The sequence below is a fragment of the Hirundo rustica genome, chromosome 3, assembly GCF_015227805.2.
Source record: "Hirundo rustica isolate bHirRus1 chromosome 3, bHirRus1.pri.v3, whole genome shotgun sequence".
NCBI classification, from domain to species: Eukaryota; Metazoa; Chordata; class Aves; order Passeriformes; family Hirundinidae; genus Hirundo; species Hirundo rustica.
Window position 1 is genome coordinate 13,431,362 of NC_053452.1, and position 27,282 is coordinate 13,458,643.

General features: G+C 52.1%; 1 protein-coding gene across 3 annotated transcripts; it reads right to left on the reverse strand.

Moving 5' to 3' along the window:
• Window positions 1-1,001: 1,001 nt before the first annotated feature.
• Window positions 1,002-24,191, reverse strand: RRBP1 (ribosome binding protein 1). Of its 3 annotated transcripts, XM_040059681.1 has the most exons (23): window positions 24,095-24,191; window positions 17,921-18,616; window positions 14,950-15,098; window positions 14,626-14,748; window positions 13,698-13,850; window positions 13,103-13,221; window positions 12,182-12,335; window positions 10,394-10,532; window positions 9,864-10,051; window positions 9,680-9,717; window positions 8,435-8,525; window positions 7,780-7,872; window positions 7,332-7,424; window positions 7,148-7,228; window positions 6,966-7,055; window positions 6,444-6,536; window positions 5,446-5,517; window positions 5,166-5,261; window positions 4,602-4,685; window positions 3,890-3,982; window positions 2,942-3,025; window positions 2,397-2,492; window positions 1,002-1,530 (listed from the first exon to the last, which is right to left on the reverse strand). In XM_040059681.1, the coding sequence occupies exons 2-23, from the start codon at window positions 18,594-18,596 to the stop codon at window positions 1,492-1,494; spliced, it is 2,844 nt and encodes a 947-aa protein (XP_039915615.1). In that variant the 5' UTR covers window positions 18,597-18,616; window positions 24,095-24,191; the 3' UTR covers window positions 1,002-1,491. The 3 variants fall into 3 exon arrangements, with proteins under 3 accessions (XP_039915615.1, XP_039915616.1, XP_039915617.1); XM_040059682.2 differs by lacking the exon at window positions 3,890-3,982; XM_040059683.1 differs by lacking the exon at window positions 3,890-3,982 and having other exon boundaries at window positions 17,921-19,566.
• Window positions 24,192-27,282: the final 3,091 nt, after the last annotated feature.

Below are 27,282 nucleotides of genomic sequence, written 5' to 3' on the forward strand. Positions count from 1 at the left end.
AAGTCCACGAAGATAAACCACAGGCTGTGGGGCAAAGGTCTGCTTCCCAAGTTTGTCCCTCTAGGATAGGAAGAGAGCCCAATCTGCCACCTGTGCTGGGACAGGGAGTGGGGGGATAACACACAAGGGTGGCTCTCGGTTCCCCATTTTCTTGGCCCTTTTTCTTACCTGGTTCTAGCTGAGACACACAGTCCTCCCCCACCCTTCATCATGGCCACAAAGCTACAGTGCTGAGGGAGGGACAATATGTCCCACTCCTGTGGAGTCTGGTGTGCAGTACAGGGGTTTGTCATACTCTGGCCTTTCTCAGGAGCAAAATGGAAGTAGGTCTGCCCCTCCTCATCCTTCCTGGCCTTATCATCCTTCCTGGCCTTGGTTCTTTGCACGAAGTGGAGGCATGGAGAGGCCTTTTCCTCTCCTCTCAACCCCTGCTGATGTCAGCACTGGGCTCAGCAGATTTATTGTGGGGAGACAGGCACCAAGCTGTCACATGGCCTCTGCCATTTCCTAAGAAACCAGCTTGAAAATAAAAAAGAAATGGAAAAAACCAACCAACCAACCAAAACAAAACAAAAACACCCCACAACCCAATAAAAAGTAAAGCAACAAGAAGGGAGAGCAGAGGGCTGGAGAGCCTGACAGTAACCAAGGGCCAGCACCACCACACAGAACCTACAAGGGCAGATTAGGGGAGCACTGAAGTTTAAAGAATGCAGGAGGAATGGTCCCTACTGCCATGGCTAAAGTGTCAATCTCTCTGCCAAACCCCACACAGGGAGTCCAGCTCTTGACCATCAGTGGGAAAACACAGTGGGAATAGTTTTTCTCCTTTGCTTCTAGTGAATCAAAACCAGGGGATAGCTTCTGTGACACAGCCAGCAAGGGGGGGAATAATCTGGCCAAAGCAGAGTTCTTCAGTGACCCCAAAGCCCTACCTTGCTTGCAAACTTAAAAAAACCAACACAAACCCAACCTCCAAGAAAAATAGAGAAAGGACAAGCTCTCTTCACTACATTATTTTAATTGCATCGACGCCCAGAAATACAAGTGCCAACAGCCACCCCTCCAAGAGGGCATCCTTCCATTGTGGGTCTTACTTTCACACTCCTTTCACTCAAAAAAAAAAAAAAAAAAAATTGCACTAGTTGATGTACAAACACAGTCTTCCTTTTTCACACACTGGTGGGTTCTGCTGTTCTGCTGGAAGGTGAAGCCCCAGTGTGTGCTGGGTGTGGCCACAGCAGCTCCCCAGGAAATGAAGAGTTGTACAAAACAGTATGAAGATTTTCTTACAAACTGCAGTGTTTAGTTTGTTGTTTGTGTTTTTTTGTTGTTTTGGGTTTTTTTGTATGTTTTCTTGTAAGTTTCAAAACTAGGTTTTGGGTCACTAATGGCTTGTATCTTTTATCTATGATTTAGCATAATTTTTTATTTTTAGGAATGTGTAAGGCATTTTGGTAAGTTAAGTGTAAGGTCCAGGGTGAAGACTCGTCAAACTGAAGTCCCTTCCTTTGAACTGTCCTCTTTCCCCTGGAGAATGAAAAGAGAAGTGGGTTACTCAGCTGGGCCTCACCCTTATTCTCATGGCAGCTCAAGGCACAAAGCATTTCACAGATGGGCCAGGTCCTGCCTGTGGGGCAGGGAGGACCTTGACCACCATCTCATGTAGTCTCAGGGTTTCCCAAAAGCCAAATGGTTTCTGGCAGCAAGGACCACCTTACCTCCACTATTAAACTCCTGCCTGCTGCACACTGCCCCAGGGCCTCCACTAGCATCAAGGGGAGGGACATGGCCACCATCAGTAGTTTCCGAAAGCTGCTCTTTCAACTTCTTCACCACTTCTATTTGGCCAGTTGGCCCTGGGAACCCTTCAGTAGCTCCTCTAGTTTGGTTGCTGCCTGGCCCAGGTCCTTTGTTGATTTTTTTTTTTTTCTTTTTCAAGTCTCTCCCACAATGGCAGTCAAAAGAAGGCACCTGCTTGAGCCTCCTTTTGCCACCTGGTGACTTGCCCCCCCTTCAAAACACCTCAGGCCACCCTGGGTCTGCATCAAGCTGTCTCAGTGACCACAGGCCAGGACCACAGTTCCCACCTCAACAGGGAGAACAGGCACCCACCAAAGCTGTCTCTGGCTCCTGGGAGATGCCATGGGCTAGGACTGAATGATTTCCCAGTGGGTAAAAAGCCCAGCCTGTGAGTGTTTTCAAAGGACATCACACTGATCTTGGCCTGCAGGGATACAGTAGCTGTGGCCCTGCTGTCCTTTAGCTACAGTGGAGCTCTGAGCCCTCTCCTACAGGGTAACCATAGACCTTGCTCCCTAGTCCTCAGAAATTATCAATCATGCCTATAGTCCTGCTCAGACATGACTTTTGCTGTCATGGCACAGCCAACTCACCTTGAGATGTTGGGCCTCCTCGTCTGAAGCTGCTGCATGTTCAGCCAGTCTCAGCTTTTCCAGCTCTGCTTGCAAGCTGCGTGCTAAGCTCTGGGCCTGGAAAGCGGCACAGTAAGCACAGAAGCCAACGGTGCCAACATCTCCCACACATCCTGCACCAGCCATCCCTGAGTGCCCACTGGGTGTGTCCTGCTGACGAGCTGGGTGGTCCCAACACAAGGCATTGCAGGTGCTGATTCAGCTTCCACCAGGAAGATGGCATTTCTTGCTTGGAGCAGCAGGACACCCAGCTAAAGCCCATAACCCTCAAAGGAAAAAGTTGGCACAAGAGATGGGGGGACTGGGAGAGCTGAATTTGAGGGGCCAGTGATGCCACATGGTTTTAGCACAGCTGCTGTAGGAAGTCCTTCAGATGTGGCAGGGAACATCTCACAGTGATGTCTGAGGTGTGGACAGTGATGGGGAAAAGCATTCAGATTAATTCTTACGCTTCAAGAATCCAGGAAGGCTTTGCATACCCTGGTATCCTCCTTACCCACACCCACCTCCTCCAGCTCCCGTGCCAGCTTTTGCCGCAGCATTTGCTCCTTCTCTGCCAGTGTTTCGTTCTGCTCCAGCTGAGTTTTCAACTATGTTGAGAAGAGGAGAAAACACCCAGAAATAAAATTTTAAAGACTCAAGATATGAGCTAGCAGGAACATCACATCACCAAGAGAGCTGGGCTGGACAGAAGAAATAAACATAGAAGCTTTCCCATGGCACAAAAGGGCAATAGGTACCAGCATCTCCCCCTCTACCGCAACATTGCTGATAGCAAGCCTGGGGCCTGGTTTAGCACTGCCAAATTTTGCTTGCTCCTCAGGCAGCACCAGCTAGTATGTGGGATGAGAAGCATTCCACAAAGAAAAATGTGCCTGGCAGGCCCCCCATGACTGAGACAAGACTCCATAGGTAACAGGATTAAAGGAGAAAGACAGAGCACTACCACTGGTGAGAGGTGTCAGCCTGGAAGGGAACAGGTGCTGCTAATGCCCTCAGCCCAGCTCCAGCAAGATTTATGGAGCCCCTGTAATCCTAATCCTTCCTGGCTGGGAAGGGATCCCAGCACAGCTCTGTCAGAGTGTTGGCTCCTTCCTCTGAGGAGACTCTAAACCCCACAGGGCACTGTCACATGGCAGTGCTGGCCCAAGGGCTCACAGCATGTCCTGCCTGCATCCCCCAAAGCTTGCCAGCCTGATGCCAGGATAGAGGGCTCCCAGGGAAACAGCCTTGTGAAAGCCAAATGCTATGTTCCCTATGGGAACAGGATACATGATTAATGGGGGGCAGGTGCTGGGCTGGCTTCCCCCCCAACACAGGATGGGACACAACACAGCTGTGACAGCCCTGAGCAGGGTCGTGTGCAGCTCTCCATGTGGTGAGAGATGGTGACACAAGACATGAGACATGGTTAAGGGTCAGAGCCTCCCCAGGAGTGGTCTCACCACCCTAACCTTGAAGGGTGTAGGCTCACTTGGCTCAGCTGGTAACCCCACCACTTCTCCCTCCTGTACGTGGCTCTTCGCCTCACTCAGCTGCTGCCTGACCTGAGGGATGAGCAGCAAGCCTGACTCAGTGACACATCCCTGTGCCACAACTTTCACACAACCCACAGGGGCCTACAGAAAAAGCCTGCCAGCTTTTCAGCTTGCACACGAGCTGGAATGCTTGGAAAACTACCTCAGTTTCTGCCAGAGCAGACGGTGGTATCTAACTGGGCAGCTGGAGGCTCAACAGCTCTCAGGGGTGCAGAGCAAATAGCTCTACCGCATTTGCTCAGAGATGGATGGATGGATGGATGGATGGATGGATGGATGGATGGATGGATGGATGGATGGATGGATGGACTGCCAAACCCCTGCCCCAGGGTGGTGTTGTGGTGACAAATGTCCAGTGGTGGGGCAGCTGGGTTTTTTTGCTACACACCAGCTTGAGCAAGCCTTGCCACTCTCCCTTCCTTCGCACCCCCATCACAGGAGGAAAGACAGCCTCCTGGGTCCCACCAGTTGCCTCTGAATGTGTGCTCCCCAGCAGCAGCAGGTTTGCCCATGCAATGGCTGTGCCTTCCTGCCCTCCCTCAGCCCACAGGAAGGGTGCTGGCCCCACAGCTGCTTTGCCAACCAGCCCCAAGGACCCAGCACAGCAAGTCCCAGGGTCCCTCCTTACCAGGGTGAGCTCCTTGCTCTGCTTCTGTGTTTCAGTCTTTGCTGCCTCCAGCTGCTCCTGGGACTCTGACAAGAGCTGCCTCAACTGCCAAGGAGAAAAAGAAAGGAAAAAAAAAAAAAAAACCAAAAACAAAACCCTCCTTTTATGCACTTGGTTTTGGAACTTTTTGGCCCAAAGAAGCTTTTTTATAATGCAAAGTCTTCCCAAAAAAGTCATGGTGTCATCACATGCTGACCTGCCTACTGATGCCTGCTCAAGCAGAGACAGCCATGGGACAGGTGTGTCTCAACTGAGCCACAGAAACCACACAGGCCACCCAGGAGTAGCACACAGCACCTCCATAGAGATCTCCCTGACCCATCACCTTGCCCATGACTCTTGACTTTAGGATTCTACAACCCAGACTGGAGCAACCATCCCCATCTGTTTTCTCCTTCTTTGCAAAGCTGCAGATCCCTGGGGCACTTCCCAGATGCCCAAGGTACTCCTCAAATTCTCAAAACATGAATGGGTGGGGAGTCAGGGTTAGAAGAAGGTGAAGAAGGCAGCAGCCTCCACACTTACAGCTCCAACTTCTTTTGTGTAGTTCTGGCGCTCAGAGCTGGCTGTCTCCAAGTGATTTTCCAGTTGTGTTTCCAGAAGAGAGGTGTATTCCTTTAGCTGCATTAAAAGACAGGAAAGCAGGAGAGGGTTGATTGATTGAGATCCAACACATCCCAAACGTCCTATGGTTAAAACCTGCCCTCCCCAAGGCAAATCAGGAGATGGGGCCTGACTCAACCCAAGCACAGCATGTGCCTCTCTGGCACCTGTGCAGAGACCTCCCCTCCCCAAAAAACCTCACCTGATCTGTGCTCTGCAGATCTGCTTTCAACTTCTCCACCATGCCTTCCAGGGATTTCAGCTGCAGGTGTGACTGAAGCAGAAATAATCAGAGAAAGACACTGAGCACCTTTGGCTCAATCAAAAACTATCTGCTGTTTGACTCTCACCTTTCCCACTTCATCCTGTACCCATCAGGTAGAGGTCTGACATCCAAAGGGAGCTCCACAGAGGAGCTCTCCTTCCCAGGGAGATCAAGTCTAACACAGGCCATAAATGGTGGAGCAAGGCAACAGCTCATCTGCAGCATTTCAGGTGGCTGCAGTCAGGTTTCAACACCTGAGAAACTGGTACCAGACTCAGCACAAGCTTCCTGCTGAAAGCACCTTTTGTTGTGGAAGCAGCAATTTTCCAATGAGATGGCATGGACTTCATTATTAAGAGATGCCAAGCTGCCAGAAAAAAAAGCACTTAAACCCAGGCTAGTTTTTGAAGAGGCCTCTACAGATGCTGAAGTTTGTGGAAAGGAGGATTTGACCTCCTCTCCACTGAGAGGCAGGATTGCTCTGGGAGCTGCCCTAGGCACCATAAGTTCTTCCCATCACAAACACCATCAGCAGCCACATCACCCTGTGCAATCCTACACCAGCCCTCAGCAGTGCTGGTGCTGTAGGAGCCAGCAGTGGACTGAGAAATCAAACATCTCTTGTACAACAGCTTCCCCCACTTCCCTGCTGTCCCAGTTAACTCCAAAACACCATGTGATGGATGGGGAGGAGCCAGACCATGGAAAATAGTTCAATCTCAGTTCTGCATTCAAGACGGAAGATTCTACATGAGGTGGGCTTTTTGTCAGCTGGTTTGGTGACAGAAGGGGTAGATTTGTAGAGAAAGTTCCTGTGTCTCAAGTGTTCACAGCTGGCAGGAACACTGAGGGCCACCAACCAATTTACAGTAAACAGATCCCCTTCTCCTGGAAGTCCAGCTCCAGGAGCACCCAGATGTGTCACCAACATGCACCTTTTGGAGCTCCTCTTCAGAGGCTGTGAGCTTTGCCTTCCACACCTGCTCCTCCTCCTCCACGCTCTTCTGCAGATTTTGCAGCATCCCTTCCTGTGGGCAGAACCTCAGCTAAGCCAAAACCTCCAGCCCCCACCAGGCTGAGCAGTGTAAGGGCTGGAAGCCTTGGCATACTCAAAGCCTCTCCAAGGATTTGGGCCATACAACAGGTGACAGAATCAAGTGCACCTGGGGGCTCCTATCCCTATTCTGGCTCAACCACCCTGGTCATCAGAACTCTTGCTGTGTCTCATCCTGTCACCACCAGCAAGGTTTCCAACACAATTAAGCCAAAGAAGAGCTCTAGAAACTCAGATTTATCCCATTCCTTTGTCATACTGACAAATACTGTACCACAGGACAGCCTCCCCAGCACACCAAGGGATGCCCACCCTGAGCTCATGGGCAGCCTGGGCTGACAGGAGACCTCTCCAGAGGGATTTCCAGTGGGAAGCCAACATAGTGCAAAGGGCAGGAACTTACTGTCTCTGCAAGGATTGTTCTGTACTGCTCACATTCTGCTTGTAAAGTGCTTTGCACTTCCTCTGCCTCTTTTAATTTAAGAGCTGAATCCTAAAAGGAGAGGGAAAGAGAAAGAGATGAGAAGAAGAAACATGTGACCCTCCAGCACACCCTTGCCCCTCCACTTTCCAGCCTTTACTTACGAGTGGCTCTCTTGTGACCATCTGCTGCTTTAGCACACCCACGATCTTCTCCTTAAACTCCTGTAGCCATCTGTCATAATCCTGAGTTTGGAAAAAAGAGAACAAGAAAGAAGGAGGATGCTTAGACATCTCTCCTTCCCGTATGGAGGAGGCTCTGGGGTGTGTTTGAGGAAGCCTGTTCCACCTGCTGTGAGGACACAGTGACTCCCGGGAAGGCAGAGAGCAGCATCTGCTTGGTTCGCGTCTGGAGTGCGTCCAGCTGTTGGGCCAGCTCTTCCTGAAAGAGGGACAAACGTCAATGGATGGGAGGTCTTGGGCACCTGCTGGCCAGGCTGACAACACTGGTCCTGCTTTTCTCTGCCTACAGGGCTGGGGAAACCAGCCAACACAGAAAACTGTTGATGCTGAGAACCACAAAAACATCACTTCCAGTTCAACCATCTCCCTGGTTCCCCAACCATGACCAGTACCAGGGATGCACAGCCATCAAGAAAAATTCTGGAGAAGCTTGCAGAAGAGTTGGGCCAGCACTGTTCCTAAGCAGGCAGGCAACCCAGGCCAGGGCAGACCTCCCTGGTGGCTTGGGGAAGCTGAATGTTTCCTTTCAAACACCAGGGAAATGCCACGCTCACCTTTGCTTTCGTAGCAGCAAGTAGTTTTTCCTCACATGCCTTCTCCACTGTGGTCAGTGCTTCCATTGCCTTCCAGTTCTTTTCCCTAAGATCCTGTGGAGACCACACAGAGAGGGCAATAAGGCACAGGCTGTGCCAAGGGCCACAAAACTTCTTGCTGGCACTGCACAGGATTTCAAAGCCCCTGCTTAGGGAATTGGGTTTGGTCAGGAGTCTTCCATTTCACACCCACAAGCATTCCTTTCTCCCCAGTCTTTCCAGTGGCTCCACACACCCCATTGCTCTGGCAGTGCCCTGGATGGGACAGGAGCTCCAGAAGCACACTCAGGATGCCTGCAGGGGACACAGGCCAAGTGCAGGGATGCAAGGTGGCCTCCACACAAGTGATACCACCTTGCAGTAGAGGGATAAGGAACAGAGGAGCAGGAAGCTGTGAAGGAGCCTTCTCAGACACTGCCTTGGCCCTACCAGGGTAGGATCTCTCGGTCTTACCAGGTCCTAAACCTTCCAAGAGAACAAGGGACAGACATGTCACTTCAGACAGCCCACCAGCTCCAGCTAATGCCTCCAGGGTTCTGTGGGGCTGGCAGAGCCTCTGGCCACATCCTAGAGCCATCAGCAGGTGACCACAATGGGCTGTCTGTCACTCACGTACGTTGTTTTTCACCTTCTGTTGCTCCACTGCCTCCCGCAGCTGTGTGGCTTCCCTTTCCAAGGCTGAGAGCTGGTTTGTCTTCTCCTGGAGTCTGGAAGGGCAGGATGCAGGAGTGAGCCTGAGCAGTCGCCTCCCTCATGGGCAGCAAGCTCCCAAGATGGAGACCACAGCCCTTCCTATCCTGGTCTGCTCTGCAATCTACACACAGCAGGAGGAAGAGGGAGCAGGACTAAAAAACACAGCCATGGCCATACTGGAGTGGGATGTGGTTTTCTACCCCCTTACCAGCAATAAAAAGCAATCAAGTTACTGGCTGGCTGTACACACACAAAAAGAGGAAGAAACAACCTGATGCAAAGGCCTGGAATTCCCACTTGCACAACTGGGACTGCTCCTATCCATGGTTCATTAGGCTGAGAGAGCCCATAGCTCTCCATTTTTAAAGTATCATTCCACTATCTTGAGTAATCCTAAATCCAGACTGCCAGCTAGACAGCAGAGCTGCAGGTTCCCTCCACACCCTCAGATCCCCCATCTGCCCTGAAGCAACCCTTAGTTTGAGCAAACCAAGGTTCAGGTCCTTGAGAAGAATTACACGAGTCTCTTGGGATCTCAGGACACCTCAACAGCTGCCTTCCTTTAGAAGGATGCTGGATGTTTGCTGGCAATGGGTGCATTTGAGAAATCTTCCCCCCATGCAGAGCCTGAGCCTTCTTGGAGGTACCCAGCACATGAACAAGGAACAACAGGCGAGACTCATGATATGGCAAACTCCAGTTAAGTGCCAGGAAACCTTTCTGTGCTGGGGGGCGGGGGAAGAGGTTATCAAACACTGGGATAACACCCAGAGTGGTGGTGAATCTCCATCCCTGGAGATACCTGGAAACATCTTAAAAAAACTTCCTCTGGATGGCCCAGCCTCAAGCAAGGACTTGGACCAGAGACATCCCACACCCACCACCAATACCAGCAGAACCTCCTGTTCTGTAAGAGTGGTCATACCCCATGTGCCTGCCAGCAATTCAGGCCTACTTCAGGATGCACTGGCTGTTACATGGGGCTAGCACCAGAGACAATATTTTAAACAGCACTACTGGCCAGGATTGACCTTGACTTCCAGCTGCGGAGCCCCAAGCCTGCCTGGAAGGCAGGAAGCCCTCAGCCACAGGCTCAGTGCTTGAGGAAGCCTGGGACATATGGACAGCAAGCTGGAGGTGCCACTGCAAGATATGCACCTGGACCCACCTTGACTGCAGCTGCTTCATTTCTGCTTCATTAGCTGCCTGGAAAAGAGAAAGCACTTTGATTATCTGCCCCAGGCATGTGATACAGGTCAGCCCTTTCTGTGACATCCCAGAGAGGACTCAGGGATTGTATAAGCAGTGTCATCCGCTCCCGTCCTCCCATCCCTATTAAAAGAGCACACAACCTGCAGGTCTCTGCCTTTTTCTGCCTCCCGCATCTGCCCTGCCTCCAGCAGAGCTTCGATGGACTTGATCCTCTCCAGAAGCTTTGTATTCTCCAAGATGGCATCCTGCAGTTTCCCTTTCACACTGTCCAACTCCAGCAGCTTACTTTTAACCTCTGCCTCAGAGCTCAGCAGCTTGGCTTGCAGTTCTATTGGAGGGAAGGGTGACAAACACAGTAGGGCAGGTGCAAACAAACCTAGGGACTCCCCACCCTGCTCTGTCCACGCAGCACAGTAGCCAAAGAAGCCTTGGCCATGAATGCTTTGAGGAGGCACAGAAAGGGCAGGCAGGGATGCAGGACAGCACAGAAGAGAGGTGCTGGAGTAACATCCTGGGATAGAACCATGGACCAGCCCGTGTCTTGCTCACTCTAACACCAGGCAGACTAACTCATCCCTGGATCTACTTGTCCTGCCCCAGCTGGCTCCTCCAAGCTCTCAAGTCTCCAGTCTGCCCTACAGCTCTCCTCATGGTGATCCCAATTCCTCACCAGCAATGCTCTGCTGCTGCCCTTTGGTCTTTTCTGCATCTGCCAACAGGCTCTTGTAGCTGCTCTGGGTTTTGCGGAGCTCCTCGCTGACCTCATCCAGCCTCTTCTGCAGCATCACCTCTGCCTCCCGTTGGTAAGCCTACACAGCATTAAGAGAAGGTTTCCTGGAGCATGACAGACACCCCAGCCAGTTTGAAGCAAAGCTTCATGAGTCACATAATCTTATTTTTAAGCTGTGTTTTGGGGGATTAAAGTCATGCTCCTGCCAAGCTTCCTGTGACCACGAAGCACCTTGCGTCATGCTCACATTTCATTCCGTGCCAGCCCTTACATCGGGAAGTAGACAGTACCCAAATGTTTTGGTCCTGTGCCAATTCTATACCCAATCTCCCCCCTGGAGAGCACTGAAAAACCTCTTAGAGCCCTGGTTCAAACTGCCTCAGCTCAGCAGGGAGAGGTGCTGGCACGGGGCTTTGCAGAACAGTGACACCCAACCACGTTTCCACACGTGGAGGAATTTTCTGTGCAATTTATGCCAGGGAATACTTTTTATTTTCCATTCATAGGAAGAGGCCTGGCTAGGGCAGGCATTTTGAGGGGGAAGGCAAAGGAGAAGGAGGATGAGTTGCAGCTTTACAGGTACCCTTGCAGAGGGAGAAAAATTGCATTGCGTGACAGGGACAGGAAAAGGTAAAACAGCAGGCCTGTCTCTGTCCAAGGGATGCTTTCAGCACCACCAGGAAAGCAGGGCTGCTCTGGTTTTTGAGGATTTGACTCAATATCCTCAGTTCAGAGCTTCAGGTGTTACTGTGGAACACATTCTCCCTAGCACCTTAAGGACACCTCTGACTTTAGAGTCTTCCAAGCTAGTGTGATTTATTTAATTAGCATTAAGGTGTGCAGCAAGCTGACAGCCCTGGAGGTCTCCCAGAAATATGTCTAGGAGCTCCTGCTCTGAGCCAGGGAGGCAGCTCCTGCCTTCACACCAGCTGTGGGCTCACATCACCCTCCTTGCTCCTCACCTGCAAAAACAGCAGGAGCCTAATGCAGCCCACCAAAAGGAGAGCCACATCCTCAGGCACACAAAAAATTAAGAGCAAGGATATGGAAGGGCCCTTGCTCCAGGAACTCCTCTACAAAACTATTTTGGCATGTGCATATAAAGGTCTCCTTCATCACATCCCCTTCTTGAAGAGGCCAGAGCAATTCAGAGACCACAGCACATTCCTGAGGGACATCCCTCACTGTTGGCTACACTGGGATTAATGCTCCCAGCACACAACAACAACATCCCAGCAGGATCCCAGCAGGAGCACTGTCAACATCTCAAGATGCCCTCCCCTGTGTGAGTACAACCTGCCTGCCAGCAACACACCTCTGTGTGCTCAGAGGTTCTGCTTGGGAAGTGTCGTTTCAACGCCCCTAAAAACCCCAAACCCAGCCACTCCCAGCTGCCAACCAAAAATGCCGCAAGCTCCACCTCCTACACCAGGGAGAGAGCAACAAGCTTCAAACCATCTGAGTTTGAGAGAGAGAGCACCTGCAGAAGAATGACTTCAACCAGGGCATCCTGCTCCGTGGGCTGTGATGGTGATGCTTCACAAGGGGCACATGGAATGTGACAAGCTAATGGGGGAGAGAGCAGTTAGGAAGCCTGCCAGGGAGCTTCCTTCCCAACCATGGACATTCATCTCCCTCCTAGCACTTCGCATGGCCATGTGCATGGATCCCCTGCCATTTAGCCACCCATCTCTGCAAGGGGAGAGGGTTTGCCGGCGCCTGCCTGACCTGCAGCTGTTCAATTCGCTTCTCCGAGGCTGCCGTTTTGATCTCCCAGCTCCTCCTCTGCTGCTCCTCTTGCTGCAGCACCTCCGACTTCTCAGACAGCTCTTTCATCAGCTTGCTGCACTCCTGCCTCAACTTGGCCAGCTCAGCATTTTGCCTGCAGCAACAGAAGCACGTTACTCCAGCCCACAGGCCAGCCAAGCCTCTCTGGTATTGGCTGGGGAAAACACATCTTCCTGTGGGCCTGACTCAGGACTTGAAATGGTGAACTTTGTTTGCCTGTTTCTGGAACACTCCTGGTCCTTCAGGGAGTGGGTAGAAAGAGCCAACAAATCACTTTTAAAAAGTCCTGTTTCAGTCACAGGAGACACTCCTTTCTTATGAAGTAGAAGGCACATGGATCTGTGTTTCCAGATACAAGAGGAAGCACTACAGCTGGAGTTCACTCTGTAATTATTTGCCTGCTGTCAATCACCAGTCATTTCAGATTGTCTATAAGAAGGAGTGTGAAATTCTTCTACCTAGCCCCTATTTGTTCTACACACACTGGGCTGGGCTCTATTCTCTGCAGCATCACTCCCATTGAAGAGCTACATTTCTTCTCAAGCTTGAGAGTATGAGCTCTGCTATTGGGGAAAAACACTATAGTGCCTTCTGATCTCCCCCCTACACTGCCTGTTGGTTCTGGCATCTACACAGGTGACCCCAAAGGAGAGAGGGATCCCCTGCCCTTTTATATGGGAAGAACATCCTTGTTTCTCCTGCTGCATCCCCAAAAAGCCATTTGGCCAGCTCTTCCTCCCTCATTCCGTCCTCTATCTCCAGGGGTTGGGGGGTCTGTAGAAGCACCTTTGGGAAAGAGGGTGGCCAAGCCAAGGTCTGCCAGAGGGCAGCCTCAGGTTCTGCCACTACCCCCAGCCTTACTTGCTTTCCATCTGGCTGGTAGCCTGGTTGAGGGCATCCCTCAGGATGGAGTTCTCCTGCTGCAGGCGAGCCAGTTGTGTGTTGGGGCCGTTCTCCAGCTGTTCCTGCAGGGTCCGGATCTAGAGGAGCCCAACAGGGGTTAATGCCACCAGCAGCCCTTTTGCTGCCCCTGCTGAAGCCCTCGAGATGAGTAGGAGGGACTTGCAATGCAGGGGAGTGCCTGCTGATGCTGACAGCCCTCAGGGATGTGACATCCCATGAAGATGCTCCAACATGCCCCTTCTCCAAAAAAAGTTTGAAGGGGGCTTAAAAGGGATTGGGAGGGAGGTATTTGGGGGAATATTTAGTGGGTCTTCGAGGGGTGTGAGGGGACCTGCAGGGGTTAAGAAAGGGATCTGGGGGAGTTTCAGGGGTGTTAGGGAGGCCTTAAAGGGGTTTGGGGGGAACTTCGGCACCACGGCCCAGGAGCATTGCAGGGTATTGCTCCTCCCTGAGGCTCTCACACTCTCCCACAGCTCAGTCTTCTCCAGCAGGTCACACAGCTGCCACTCGGCAGAAGAAAGGAGGCAGGTGAAGTGCATAGCCTGGGGCTCACTTTGCCTTGGAGCTGCTGGGTCTCACTGATGTGGTCCTGGTAGCTGGCCTGCATCCGTGCCTGCACTGCCACGATCTCCCGCTCACGGGTCAGCAGCTGCTCCTTCAGCTTGCCCTCCATGGCCACGGCCTTGGTCCGCTCAGCTGCCAGCTCCTTCCAGGAAAGGAGGCCCCCAGTTAGTCCCCAGAGCACAAGTTTCCCCATTTTAAGAGGATGTGGCCTCCTCGCTCAGCAGACTACAAAGTTTAGCCCTTTTATTGCTGCCCCCACATGCAGGTACATCTAGCACTTAAATTTCCTCTTGCATTTTGTTTTGGGCTCTCTGGCCACTGGATGCCACTGCTGTCCCATGTTGGGCCAGCTAAGAGAAAGGAGGAAGACAGCCTGGAATTTTATTCTCCTCCCCCAGGATAAACAACATCACACAACGTTAGGGGCAAAGCAGAAAAATTAAGCAGATAGATTTGACAGCTGCAAGTTCAGCATGGCAGGGATCTGTTCTGCCTTGAACACCCAAAAAGAGGTGGAGGCAGGGGGCTGAGTCAGGGAAGGGCACTGTAAATAGGATCAGGTTCCTTACACAGGCACCATCTTGGCTCAAGGGAGCTGAAATGAGGAAGGATTTGTTTTTCTCCCTGAAGGAGAACAAAGCTGCAATCTCTTACAGAAAGGGCTTTCCCCTGCTTTTCCTACGGCTGCCAATGGGCACTACCTTGAGGTTTTTTGGGCTGGCACCTCCCCAGACTGGAGCAGGCCCAAGAGAGGATGACAGAGGATCTCCTCCCCTTTTTGGGAGGAAAACAGCCAACAGGTGAAGGGTCCAAAGAGCCCTGTCAGGGGGCTGAGATGTGGGGAGCAGGAAGCTCATGGAGAGCCACCATGAACACAGGCCACATCGGGGATGCCAGGAGGGCCACAAAGGGCTTACCTTGCTCAGCTCCCGCAGTTTGTTCCTGGCAGCAGCTGCATCCTCCTGCTCAGCAGAGAGCTGCCTCTCCTTCTCCTCCAGCTGGCGTTTCAGGACAGCAAGTGGGTCACCCTTCTGCATGGCCTGCCAGCATGGGGGATGGCACATCAGTGGGGGGAATTATCACCTTCAGACCCATCCCCTCCACCGCACACGTGCGACATTCTGCCCTCTACTCCAGGGGAAAATTCAGCTCCATTCTCCAAGACACCCTCAGGGCCAGCCTGCCTGAAAATGGAGCGTCTTCCTTCCCCTTGCACTTCCAGAGGCTCAGCAGAGCCCTACCGTGTGCCAGGTGTCCTGGATGATTCCTGCTTTCTCTGTCAGGATCTCGATGAGCTGCTGGGCCTCCCCCTCACTGAACACCATGCTGCTGACTGTGGACACAAGTGCCTTGTAGGGCAGGTACAGGGCTCCATCCGAATCCATAGGTGCTAGGGAGGAGAGAGGAGGGATTGGGACTTCTGCGGACAACAGCAGAACCATTGTATCATCTCAGCTGGCTTCAAACCCATAGCTGCCATCTCAAACCACCATCCACCCAGATTTCCATAGTCACATTTGGTACCTCTGAGTAGAAGAGTAGGAAGAGTGCTGGAGACGACTCCACACACATGCTCCGTGAGTCAGCTGTCACCTCTGCCTAACTCAACAACTGATCCCAGCACCTGCCATCACCCTCTGCCAAACAGAAATTCTCAGAAGGAGCTGGGAGTGCTTTGCCAGTGCCAGGGGGCTCAGACATGTCAGACATCAGAAGCTGGACCACACCAAAATCCAACCTTGCTGAAGGATGTCACCCCACACAGTGGTGCTGCTGACGGTGACATCATCTCCCACCTTTCCAAGTTTGTTCCAGCTCTTTGCTAAGGGAGCAACATGACTCCAACCCTTCCCCTCCTAACCTGGGAAAACCAGGAGGCCTCAAGGACCATGATGCTGTTGTAAGCTCTCTGTGCACATGGTCACAATACACAGAAGGTGGCAGGCAGTGGTTTAGGAGTTCCCGCATGTACCTATGGCCCAGTGAGCTCATTTTCCTAGAAAACCACAGAAGGAAAAATAGTTTGGAGTCCAGTAGCTCCAGAGCCCCTGAAGTCATTAACACCAGAGTCTCATGGATACAAAGCTTTGGATGCCCCAAGCAGCAAGGTTCAAAGAAGGTGGAGGAGGTGCTGCAGGTGTTAGGAGCCAAGATTCTCCTCTACAGAGTGGACCCCATGCTGGAACAGGTTTCTCCTGAAGGACTGCAGCCCATTGAAGAACCCATACTGGAGCAGGGGAAAGCTGAGAGGAGGAAAGGGCTGCAGAGAGGGGCTGTAACAAACTGACCACAGTCCCCATCCTCCTGCACCACTCAGGGACGGGAGGCAGAGGAGTCATGAGGGAAGGAGTGAAGTTGAGCCTAGGAACAAAGGCGGGAGGAGAAGCGTTGTTTTAATTTCTAAAAACATCTCAGTTTCTCATCTATTTTAAAGAGGAATAAATTAGTTTTCCCCAAGTCGAGTCTTGTCAAGTTTGGCCAGTCGAGTTTGGCCAGTGACAGTAACTGCTAAATGATCTTTGGTAGATCCATTGGAGATGGCAGGGCCAAGCCCTGGCAGCAGCCAAGTCTGTGTCCCCAGTCACAGCCACTTCCCAGCAGCACAGCTGGAGCAGCTCCACCCCCTTGTGCAACCAGGGCCTGAGGCCTGGCTCACATTTTACTGGTGCTGGCAACTGCAGGGCTGCAGGACAGCACACGGCATACCCTGGCTCAGTCCTACTACATGTAGGAACACACCAAGCGGAATTCCGTGCCTCTCCAGGTGGAGTCACGGAAGAAAAATACCCCAAGCCGTTCCTGTCAGTTTTGCCATCTGTTTCAGAGGTGAGGATGTGTCCTTGAACACTTTGAACACCCATTTTTATCTGCCACATGGTAATTTGTTCCTTTGCATTTGAGGAGGAGAGACCACAGCTGCTCAAAACATGTTGGTCAAACTGAAATTGGCTTCATGGCACAGATCCTGCCAAGACCTCTCCTTTGCAAAATCCCACAGGAGCAGCTAAGACATCACTCTTCACTTTCAGGACGTGCAAGATTGGCACTTCATACCCAAGGGAATCTAAGTTAGGAGCACCCCAAAATCTCCCAACTTAACAAATGCTGAAAATTCATCTCCCAGCCAAATTCCCTCGGCTGTTACAGCTTGGATTTATGGCTGTGTTTTTCACATCGGTGCACACAACAAAGCAGTTACATCCAGTTTACACAACACCACCCCTCAATACCCTCCAGGAGCAGCTTCTCCAATCATTCCAAACCCCATCACCATGTGGAGATGGCCTTTAGTAAAATCCCACCCTCAGAAGAGCAGATTCAAGGGGTTTAATGCATCTCTGAAACCCAGCAGCTGCAAACATCCTTCTGAGTAGCAGGCCCTCTTCCAGAACATGGGTGTGGAAACTGCCAAGCTGCACAGCAGGTTAGGATGTGCTGCAGAAGGGCAGCAAGAAGGGATGTCTTTTAGTTTGGTGGGTTGGGGATTGTTTTGGTAAAGAAAGAAAGAAAGAAATTAAACCTATGCACGTCACATGACAACTCTGAGAATACCTGAGAGATTTCTCCCACATGTCCACATAGGAACCCTTCCACAGGTCTGAAAGCTCTCATATTTTTAGTGCCTGTAATTAACACTTAACCAAAAATAAATCCCAAACTGTTCCCAGTGGTACAATGAGAGGCGAGAATCCAGCTAGAGAGCTGATTTTCCCCTCCCTACACCCTTTTATACTCTGCAGACTTCAGGACCACCTGACCGCTTCCATCTCTGAGTCAATCAAGTAAGGCACAACTGATGATGGGCAAGTTTTCCCTTCACTGTAAGAGACTCAAAATCACTTCCCTCTAATTACTCTATGATCAATCCCCTGTAGTATAAAACTTCATCAATCCTCTCTGCTTGAAAAAAATCCTTCTTCACCCCCACCAAAGGAAAAGGAAATGCTAGCAGTGACCAGCTCCAGGCAGAAGTGTGGGAGAGCTCCTCTACTTCTAACAGTCAGGGTTCCATGGGGAAAACACCTCATCCTGGCTTTCCACCCAGACATGCAGCACCTTGACAGCTGTCCCTCTCCCAGGACAGGGACATGCACTTCTCATCCATTCCCATGTGCAGATCCCACAACACACAGCAAATCCCAGAGGAACCTCTAACTCTCAAACATCTGTGTGCTGGACCAAAGGGATATAGGCAAAGGAATTTGGCCTTACCTGGCTCACTCTTCTTCTTGGATGCAGCCTTTTTCTTGGCAGGGCCATCATGCTTCTGATCCTCCTGGGCTGGAAGAGCCTCTGTTTTCTTGACAGTGACAGAGCTGATGACTGGAGCACTTTGCTGAGTGCCAACTGGGGGCACTGCCACAACAGGCACCTCCTTAGGGGCCACCTCCCGGATGGGAGAACTTTTGGGGACACTGACAGGGGGTGGAGCCAACACCGGGCTAGGAGCAGGCTCTACCTTTGCCACCTTCTTCTCCTTCTTCCTCCTCTCCTTAGGTGATGGAACAGGTTTCTCCTTTTCCTGGGGAACAAATGCTACAATTGGAGTCTCAACTGTTACAGGCTCAGGCACCACAGCAGGCTCAGGAACCACCTCCTTGGGAGGGTCCATCACTTCCCGAGTAAGCTGCTGCTCTGGGATCTTTCCATTCAGTTTCTCTTCCTTTTTCTTTGCTTTTCCTCTTTTCTCAGCTGGTTTCTCTTTCTTCTTTCTCTCTAATTTCTGCTGCTGGGTCTTCTCAAGCTCCTTGCGTTGCTTCGCCAAGGCTTCCTCATAAGATGTCTCCTTCATGGAGAAGGTGGACACCAGGAAGATCCCAATGGCTGAGATCACCATGAAGCCTCCGAAGACCATAACACCCAGCATCTGAGGGTCGTACACATCCATCCTGCCTCACTCTTCTGTGCCTGCAAGACACCAGGACAACAGTTAGGGGCAGGAGGGGAGGAAAGAAATGCAATGGCTTTTCTGAGCAGTATCTTCACATGGGCATCTGTGCCTTCTAATGCACTGGGAAGAGGAACGCTCCAGATTCACACGGCTCAGGTAGACCTGCCTGCACACCTCCAAGTTTGTGCTCTTCTGCTACAATGCCCATACACAGGGGTCCAGTTGTACCTCAGTGACTCAATTTCATCTCCAAAACTGAAGAGAAGGAATTAAAAAACAGGGATGCAATCAGAGATGCAGCCACAAGCCTCATTCCATGTCCAATGGGGTAGTTTTGTATGACCCTAAGCCATACCTGCAGCAGTAGGAGAGCCCACTTTCAGACTTCTAGGAGCAGGCTGGCCAAAATCTGGGCTTTTTCTGGAGCACCTGGCTTTTTCACTGCACCCAGATGCATATCCAGGTGTCATCTTTGGAATAAAATATCACCCTGGGAGGAGAAAGCTTTGCAGCAGCCCTTCCCTCTTCTCTTTGCCAGCTGTACAGTGCTGCTGAGCAGCAGTAGAGACGACACTGCCTGCTCTGAGGTCTGGCAAGCAGGGTTCAGCCACACCTGGGGAAAGATGCTGGTATCTCCACTCCTCTTAATGGCTATTTGAACCTGTACTGGTTTAAAGGAAATTTTTGCTGGCCCATCCACGTGTTTCATCTACCAGGGCATCACTTCCATGTGGCTCTGAGGTGGCTCACAATCCCCTAGTTGCTGGAAGATAGAATCCCCTGGAATCTGGGAAGGGACACTTTCCAGGAGTTGCCATGGCTGTGGTTCCTCATCATTGTCAATCAAAACAGAACAAGCAAAATGCAGAAAGTCCTCATCTACCAGGAGTTCTCGTGCCCATGCTTAACTGTTGACATTATCGAATTTCCTCTCTAAAAGGTTGTGGGTTGAGGAGGGAGGGAGAGGCTGGAAGGGGAAGAGGCAAAAATAAGAATAAAACTAATGAGATCAGCATCTTTTCAAACCTCAGTGCTTGCAGGGAGACACCTCAGAGGCCCTTCCTTTCTAAGAGCTGGAGCAGCAAATTTGAATCTGCATATTAAAGCTGCTCAAGGTGGGGACAGTGCAGTGAAAACTCATCTCCAGCACCCAAGTAGGAGGTGCAGAGGTGGGCGAAGCTGCAAATCTCCCACTGGAGATACTTAATCTGCCTGGGAAAGAATATTCAAACCAGCAGCCTTGCTCTCCCTGCCTACCTCTCCAAGCACCTCAGGTAAAGCAGCAGAGAGAAAAGCTGGTAGGCAGGAGGGCTCACCATGCCAGCTGGAACCAGCCAACTGTGTCAGGGCCAATTTTCTACCCCAGGGCACCACTGGAGATACCAGATGATACTACAGGCATCACTTATTACTATTTCACATCTACCCTGGCCATTTTGCACTTAAATGGCCTCAGCCCACTCCATCCCAGCACATCCGGTGCCAAGTCACTGCCTCCTGACTAGGGAGTATTGCTTTGGAATGGTCCCAGCCAGGACAGACAGATAATTCTGTCTAACCCATAGCGTGAAAAGGACTGGAATTCCTCTCCCTGTCAGTAAATAAAAAGTAGGGCTGGAGAACACAAACCCACAATCTTGTGCTGGGTTTAGGGCTACACCAAAGCACCCAGGAGCTTAGGAACAAACAAAGTGACCTACATTTGTCACTCAGCAGCCCCAATACATTTGTAAAAATAAGCCCTTCTTGACCTCACAGCATCACAGTTTCAAATCTAGATAAAAATCCATTGCTCCAGCTTGGGGAAAGGGCATCCCCAAGTGCTGACAAATGCATTCCAACCCCACCCACTGGTACTGCCACCCTCAAAAGTAGCTTGATGGAGCCCACAGGAGATGGGAATGGGGGAAGAAATCTTGATCCCCACTAGGGAGGATGGATGAGAGGACAGAGACAGAGGTGGTGAGGTGGGTGAGATGGTAGTGTTGGATGTGGCATCATGGCACCAGAGCTGTGTGCCTGCCCCACACCTCACTCCAAGAACTGTCCCCCAGAAGCCCTTCCAGAGCCCCACACCCCTCTATCCCTCGAAGAGAACCTCACCCCGCCCCACAGGCTGCAGTAAAAGCTGCCTGTACCTTGCCTCCTGCTTTAAAGCCAGGGTGAGATAAGGACGTAAATGAGCACTAAAGTCCTTCCTAGCAAACAAAAGCATCCCAACAACCCCCTCCAGACCAAAATCAATACAGGAACAAAGCAGCTGGGAGCACTGAGGAGCTGTGGACCTGCAAAAGAGCCATGGCAGCTGCCAGAGCTCCTGAAAACAGCTGAGATGCTCAGAGAGGCCATCCAAGCTCCCACTGCTCGACCAGGGGAACCCCACGCTGTTTCCAAGGACAGATGTACTAGCAGAAGATCCACAGGAAGGAGTGAGAGGTTCCAGCCAGGAAGCAGTCACTGTCAGCAGCACTCTCATGGCAAACCTTGGTCCTGTCCCAGCGCTCGAGCCCCGCATCCCCCGTGCTGACTCTGAGGAGCAAGTTCTACCTGTAGGGCTCCTCCTGTGGTCGGGACTTGGCATAACCAGCCCAACTTGTTCGGGGAAGAGCCCATCTCTCCAACAGTGCAGAGACACCCACACATGCTTAAATCAAGCCAGGCTGACCTTGGCATTTGGGGAATAAGGAAAAGTCTTCCTACAGGAACTTCCTGGTGCAGAGATGCCAGAAGCATTAATGCCACAGTGTTAGCACTCAGGAGAGAAGCTCTGCTTTGACATTTCCTGACCTTGCCACCTTTGCCCTTCCAAGGGCTCAAAGTTTGCTCCTGGATTTGCACAGCAAGACACCATCCCCCTTGCAAGCACATGTGCCCTTTGGCAGGAAAGCTCTCCATGCTTCCCACCTGGACAGTCTTAGCCAGGACATGGCAAAATAGGGCACTGAAGGTAGTATCACATGTTCAGCTTGACAGCCATGCATTGAAGAGGCTCAAAAACTTCAGGATCTTCCCTTCTGTAGCTTCTGTCCCTCCATGGGATGTCACTCCTATGATGGCATTTTTCCATCTGCTTGGGAGAGGGTTTTGTGCCCAAGATGTTGGTGGACACCAGCAGTTTTCAGAGTTCAGGTTCAAAAAATCGAATTCACATCCAACACTGAGCACATTTATTTCCTTGAAGTTTCTGGAGCATCCTCCACTCCTCTCCCAGTCAAAACAGCAGAAATCATGTAATATCTCCATACACAAACTCCTTCCCCAAAACAGCTTGTCCAAGTAAAGCTTTTCCCCACCTTCAGAACAGAAATGAGATGGACAACTGGAATTTCATTTGGACTTCTCACGTAAAGGAACTGGCTGAAATGCTTTGCTGACTCTTCCACTCCTGTGGTTTTTTTCTTGTTATCCATGAAGCTTCCAAAATCCCAGATAACAGCTCAAAAGATCTGACCTCCCCCACCACCCTGCACAAGCAGCCACCTCTGTTTGACCTGAGCAGAAGTCCAACTAGCCTAAGGAAGAAGAACCAGAAAAGCACTCAGCCCTGCAGGTTTTTCAGCACTAAACAATTTCCAGGATGAATCAACCCTTAGACACGTGACATGACAGCACAGGGACCATGCTCAGTGTCTTGTGGCCACGTTTGTCACTGACAGTTGTGTCAAAACCCAGGCTGGAACCGTGCCACTTGTTCAGCCTGTCCTCCCCTCTGCGACCATACATAAAATCCATGGGAATTCAGCATCATTAAGACCCAGCCCGCCACCAACCCTGGTTTAAATCACCCAGGCTACACAACAGATGGGCAGGAGCAATGAAAGAATCAGGCTGTGCAGTAACTACAGAAACCTTCTTTCTTTCCACAGCCAAAGGAAAATACATGTTATCTCCTCCTGGTGTCAACAGGTGCTGCAGAAAGGAAAAGAGCTCTCTGCAAACAGGACACTGTCCCCCCTGCAATCCAAGGCTTCCACTTTGCCATGATGTCAAGGTGGTATCTCAGTTTAGAGCAATGCAGCAGAGGTGAAGAGGGGTTAGAGGGCAGAGAGAGTACTGGGTTCACATAGACAGGCTCTGCAAAGCCCCAGAAATGCTTGCCTGTGAAGCACCTGCAGCATCCCTTCCTCTACATTTCCCAGCAGCTTAAGGAAAAAAAAAAAAAAAAAAAAAAAAAAAGGAAAGGGAAAGGAAAAGGGAAGTGGGTGCCCTGATCCTGTGAGCAGCTGGGCAGCTCAGCAGCAGAAAGCAACAGCAGTGCCAGCAGATAAAAAACGATCATTAGATACTCCTGGAGTTTTTCTCTCCACCCTGTTGCAATAGAGAGACAAAAATTAAAATCAAACAAGAAAAGCCTGCACACCATGAGCAGATCCTGCCCACGTCACCAGCAGCCTCTGTTTAAATACATTTTCTGGGTGACTGTGCACTTCCAGCCTTCAAGCAGCATGTGCTGCTCCATGCAGCAACTCCAGATCAGCCCATTGTCAACAGTTAGAGCTTGACTTAACTGAACGTGTCTTAGTGCTCCATTAGCTTTGGCAGCAGCAGCCAGCTGGCTTGTGCTTCCCAGCAGTGCTTCCAGCTCCCTTCTTGAGCCCAGGAGTGAGAAAACAGGCAGAAAATACATGTATATATAGGAGAAGAGGGCAACAGCACCACAACACAGCTGCAGCTGCTGTTAGAAATTTTTTCTCCCCTCCCTGGCTCGAAGAGGCATTTCACTGCCAGCTCATATCTCAGGTAGCCTCAACTCATTTCAGCCATTTCCCGCTGATGCGGAGCTTCGAGGAAGGTGAGAGCTGGCATTCCAAGCGCGGACACTTCTCCATCCCGCTCAGCCACGTGTGCAGAACACGCTCTTCTGGTGGACCTCTTCCCTGGCCGGGCGAGGAGCGGGGCAGACCCGCGGGAAGACTGTTCATGACCCGGCTGCAGAGACCCCACGGTGGGAGGGGGTCTCCGCTTATGGGGTCAATGACTGTCTAAAAGCTCCGCGCTGCCGGGGGTCTCCAGGTGCCAGGAGAGTTTTGTCGGGGGGGCTTAGTTAAGGAAAAAAAAAGGACAAGGGACAGTGGACTGAGCGCCGGGACCTTCTGTAAACGCGGTTAATCAGATTAATAATTGTCATCCGGCCGGCGCTGGGGCAAGACAGCGGCGCTCGTGGCTAGGGGCAGCGTGGGGCCCGGACCTCGCCCTGCCTGCATACGCCGCCATTCCGCGCTCACTCAGGGCCATTCATCCGCCCGGCCCCGCCGCACAGACCGGACCCCGGGCCGGGATCCCTCCGGCTCCCCGCCGCTCCCCGCGGGACACGGCTCCGCGCTGGAGCCGCGACTCGGGGGTCCCAGCCCGCTCCGAGCGCGCCGAGCGCCGGGGCCGGCTCAGCGCTGGGCAGGGGGTCCCGCTCGCAGCGCGGGGCGGGCGCGGGGGGAACGCGGAAGTGCTGGCCGGGGAAGGAGCAGGGGAAAGGAAGGGCTACCACCGCCCCTACCCACCCGTGCGGGGTCGCGGTCCCTCCTCGCCGTCGCGCCCGTATGGAGTCGTGGCACTTTTCGCCGCTGTCTCGCCGGGCTCGGCCGCCGCGTCCCGCCCCGCCCCGTGGCGTCCCGCCCGCCGCTCCGCGCCGCACCGCGGGGCCCACTCAGCGCGCCGGGCCGGGCCGGGCCGGGCGGGGCGGCGGCTGGGCCCTCCCCGCGGGGGAACGGGGATGCCGCGCTGTCCCTCCGCCGCCCCTCTGCCGTCCCGCCGCACCGCCCGGACTGCAGCGGCTTCCGGGCTGCAGTAGCGCCTGGGGCCGGGGGAGCCCCGCGGAGCTTTGTCCCCGGGCTGAGTTGCCGGGGATCCGTGTGCGCCCGCCGTGGCTGGGTTTGCCCGGGGTGTAAACGTCATTCCTGGGGCACAGCGGGGAGAGAGGGTGGATGGAAGAGCCGGGGTGCTCCCAGCCAGCGGTAGGGGTGCTGCTCCATGCTGGGGATTCTCTTCAAGGGCCGGGTGTGAGCACCAGGGAGCAGACTGGACCCGAAATATGCCTAACCCCAGCGGGAGCCTTTTTTCAGGTTTTGCAAACGTTGTATGGTTAAACAGCACTGGGGCTGGTTCATCACCCACCATCTTGCAGGTCCCAGGACAGGGAGAAAGGCATGGCCACGATGGCCAGTGCCATGCAGGATGGTGGCTGTCCTCTTGGTACATGCCTTCTGTGTGTCTCCTGGCCTGGTTGTAACCTCCCGTGGCAAGATTTATCAATTAAGTGCCTCTTCACACCAGAGGGAGTTTTCTATCTGGAAGTGGGTCAGAAGGGACCCCCTTCACATCAGAACCAACCACTAGACTCAACCGTTGGAGAAGGCCCGGAGCATCTTCAGGAGATGCTGCACCCTGCCAGCCTATAATAAAAACATAAGAACCATCTCAGCCCCATCTCCCCAGGAACCTGTGTCCAAAACCAACCAACACCCCGACACCCAACCATGCGAGAGAGAGAGGGTTGGCAAAAAGGGTTAGTCTAACAAAGCAGAGGTTTACTGCCTACTCTTTAGCACACAGGTGGCATTGGCTACACTTTTTAGCCCAAAACAGACAAACTGTCTGGTTTTGTGTGGAAATATGTCTCCCATGCCTCCATACCTTCAAGCCAAGCTCAGGGCTCTTTCCCTACCCTGCATGCTCCTTGGCCACATTGTGGTGCACAACCAAGCTTCTGTGCTGGCTGTGGAGTAAGAAAGGAAACTATTAAAAAAGTGTCTGTGAGGGAGTGATAATTCACCATCACAGCACAAGCTGTTGAGTCCTTCCAACCTCCTGGCTTGGCACATCAGCATTATTGTATTTCAGCAGCCAGATCTTCTCAGGGGGTTGCCATTGGGGCTGCTCTCGGTGGTGTTCCTGGGATTACATCAGCTGTCACTGGATTGTCTTCCCCCCCCTGCACAGAGAACAAGCTGTGCTATTGAGGCCAGGCTGGGGAGGGCAGCAGGTCCTGCCCGTAGCCTGGTACATCTCTACACAACGGCAAGGGGAGAATAAGTGACTGTTTCATAAGGGATGATGTGGTGGCAGAAGAGGAAAAATATGCCAATGAAGAAACATTTCAGCTAGTTATGATAACACAGCTTCTGCAAGGGACCTGAAATGGACACAAACACTTCTTAGCATTCATGAGCACTTGGAGGCTCTTTTGGGTTTTATTTTGGAGCAGGGCATGGCTCCCCACTTCAAGCAAGACCTGAATTGGGAAAACCCATGATGGCCGTGACACCTCCAGGCAAAGGCGTAAAGGTTTGGGATCCATCCCTGCCTCAGTCCCCTTGGGATCTTCAGCTCATTAGACTCTCCAAAGACCTTCTCCAAACCAAAGCACTTGGGGGCAGGAATGCAGGGGCTGAAGACCACTGATGTCCCAAGCCCTGTGAGTCTCCATTTCCCTGGCTATATCTGTGGTGGTGCATGCAGCCAGGCACCCCTTCCAGCCCCCTGCCTTGTCATGAGCATCCTGGGAGACCATGGGTGTTCTCTCATGCCTGCTGGGTGTGAGAGACCTGAGGCTGGGCTCTCTCAAGCTCTCTTGGCAAGGCGCTGAGTAGTTCACTGGGCCAGGGACTGGCATGCACAGCCCCAGCCAAGCACCTGGGCCATGGGGATCTGGGCTCACTCTCATCGCCTCCAGTCAAAGGAACAATTGAGTGTCTGCTTCAGCGTGGAAGAATAATGAGGGCAGAGCAATGGGGAAATGCACAGTGTGGGGTGAAGCCCCAGGCAGACAGAGCTGAGATGTGAGCCTGGATGTCCTCTGCCACGATAGCACAGATGTGCTCAGGGGGCTGCTCCCTCTGCTCCTTCCCCAGCTGCGTTTGGGGTCTGTAGACAAATGTCTGAAACCCTTGCTTGCCCTCTGTTCCCCAACCTCTGTGTGGCTGGAAGCTGTCTCCTTCCACAGCGTTCTTCCCAGCAACCGCAGTCACCAGTGGTCTATTCTTGGGTCTCTCCCCTCACTTTTTAGGACATCACGTGGATACTTCCCATCATGGTGTTTCCCTCTGCACATATGCTGTTCTTCCAGACCAGTGGGGTAACATAATAAGTGTAATTTGATTTCACCTTCATAATGAAGGCATTCTCCTTAAATACTAAATTCTCCTTAAATTCTCCCAACTCCTGCCCAGAGGCAGAATTCAGCCTAAATCCAGAGGTTTGTGTAACCTGTTGTTAAAACAACCAAAGTGCTGGCACATTTCCACAGTTGTCTTCACTACTAGAAAGTTTTTTGGGGGGTTCAATTTGAAAATTGCTTGCTCCAGCTCAAGTTTTTCAGTTTCTAGTTATTTTGCATCCACAAGTCTTTGGCTGTTGGTGAAGAAGCTGTTGCTTAGCCCTGGAATGGCTCCAAATCTTTCCACTGGGTGTATTAGTTATCCTGAACTCCTAACCGTAGCTGGGGTATTTTTAGCTCTGCACAGCAGTCATCAAACCAATGCTGTGACAAGGTCTGCAGGACTCCCTGAAGTCCCCCACAGCCCAGCTCCTTCTGAAGCTCCAGGCTTAGTTGTGCAGAGATGACCATGAAATCCCACCTGGGGAGCCACCCAGGACTGTGACCAAGTGCTTTGTACCATCCCCATGAGATCCACATCCAGGCTGTGGCTGAGCACGTGGACACACACAGCTCGTGCTTTCTTACAGGAGA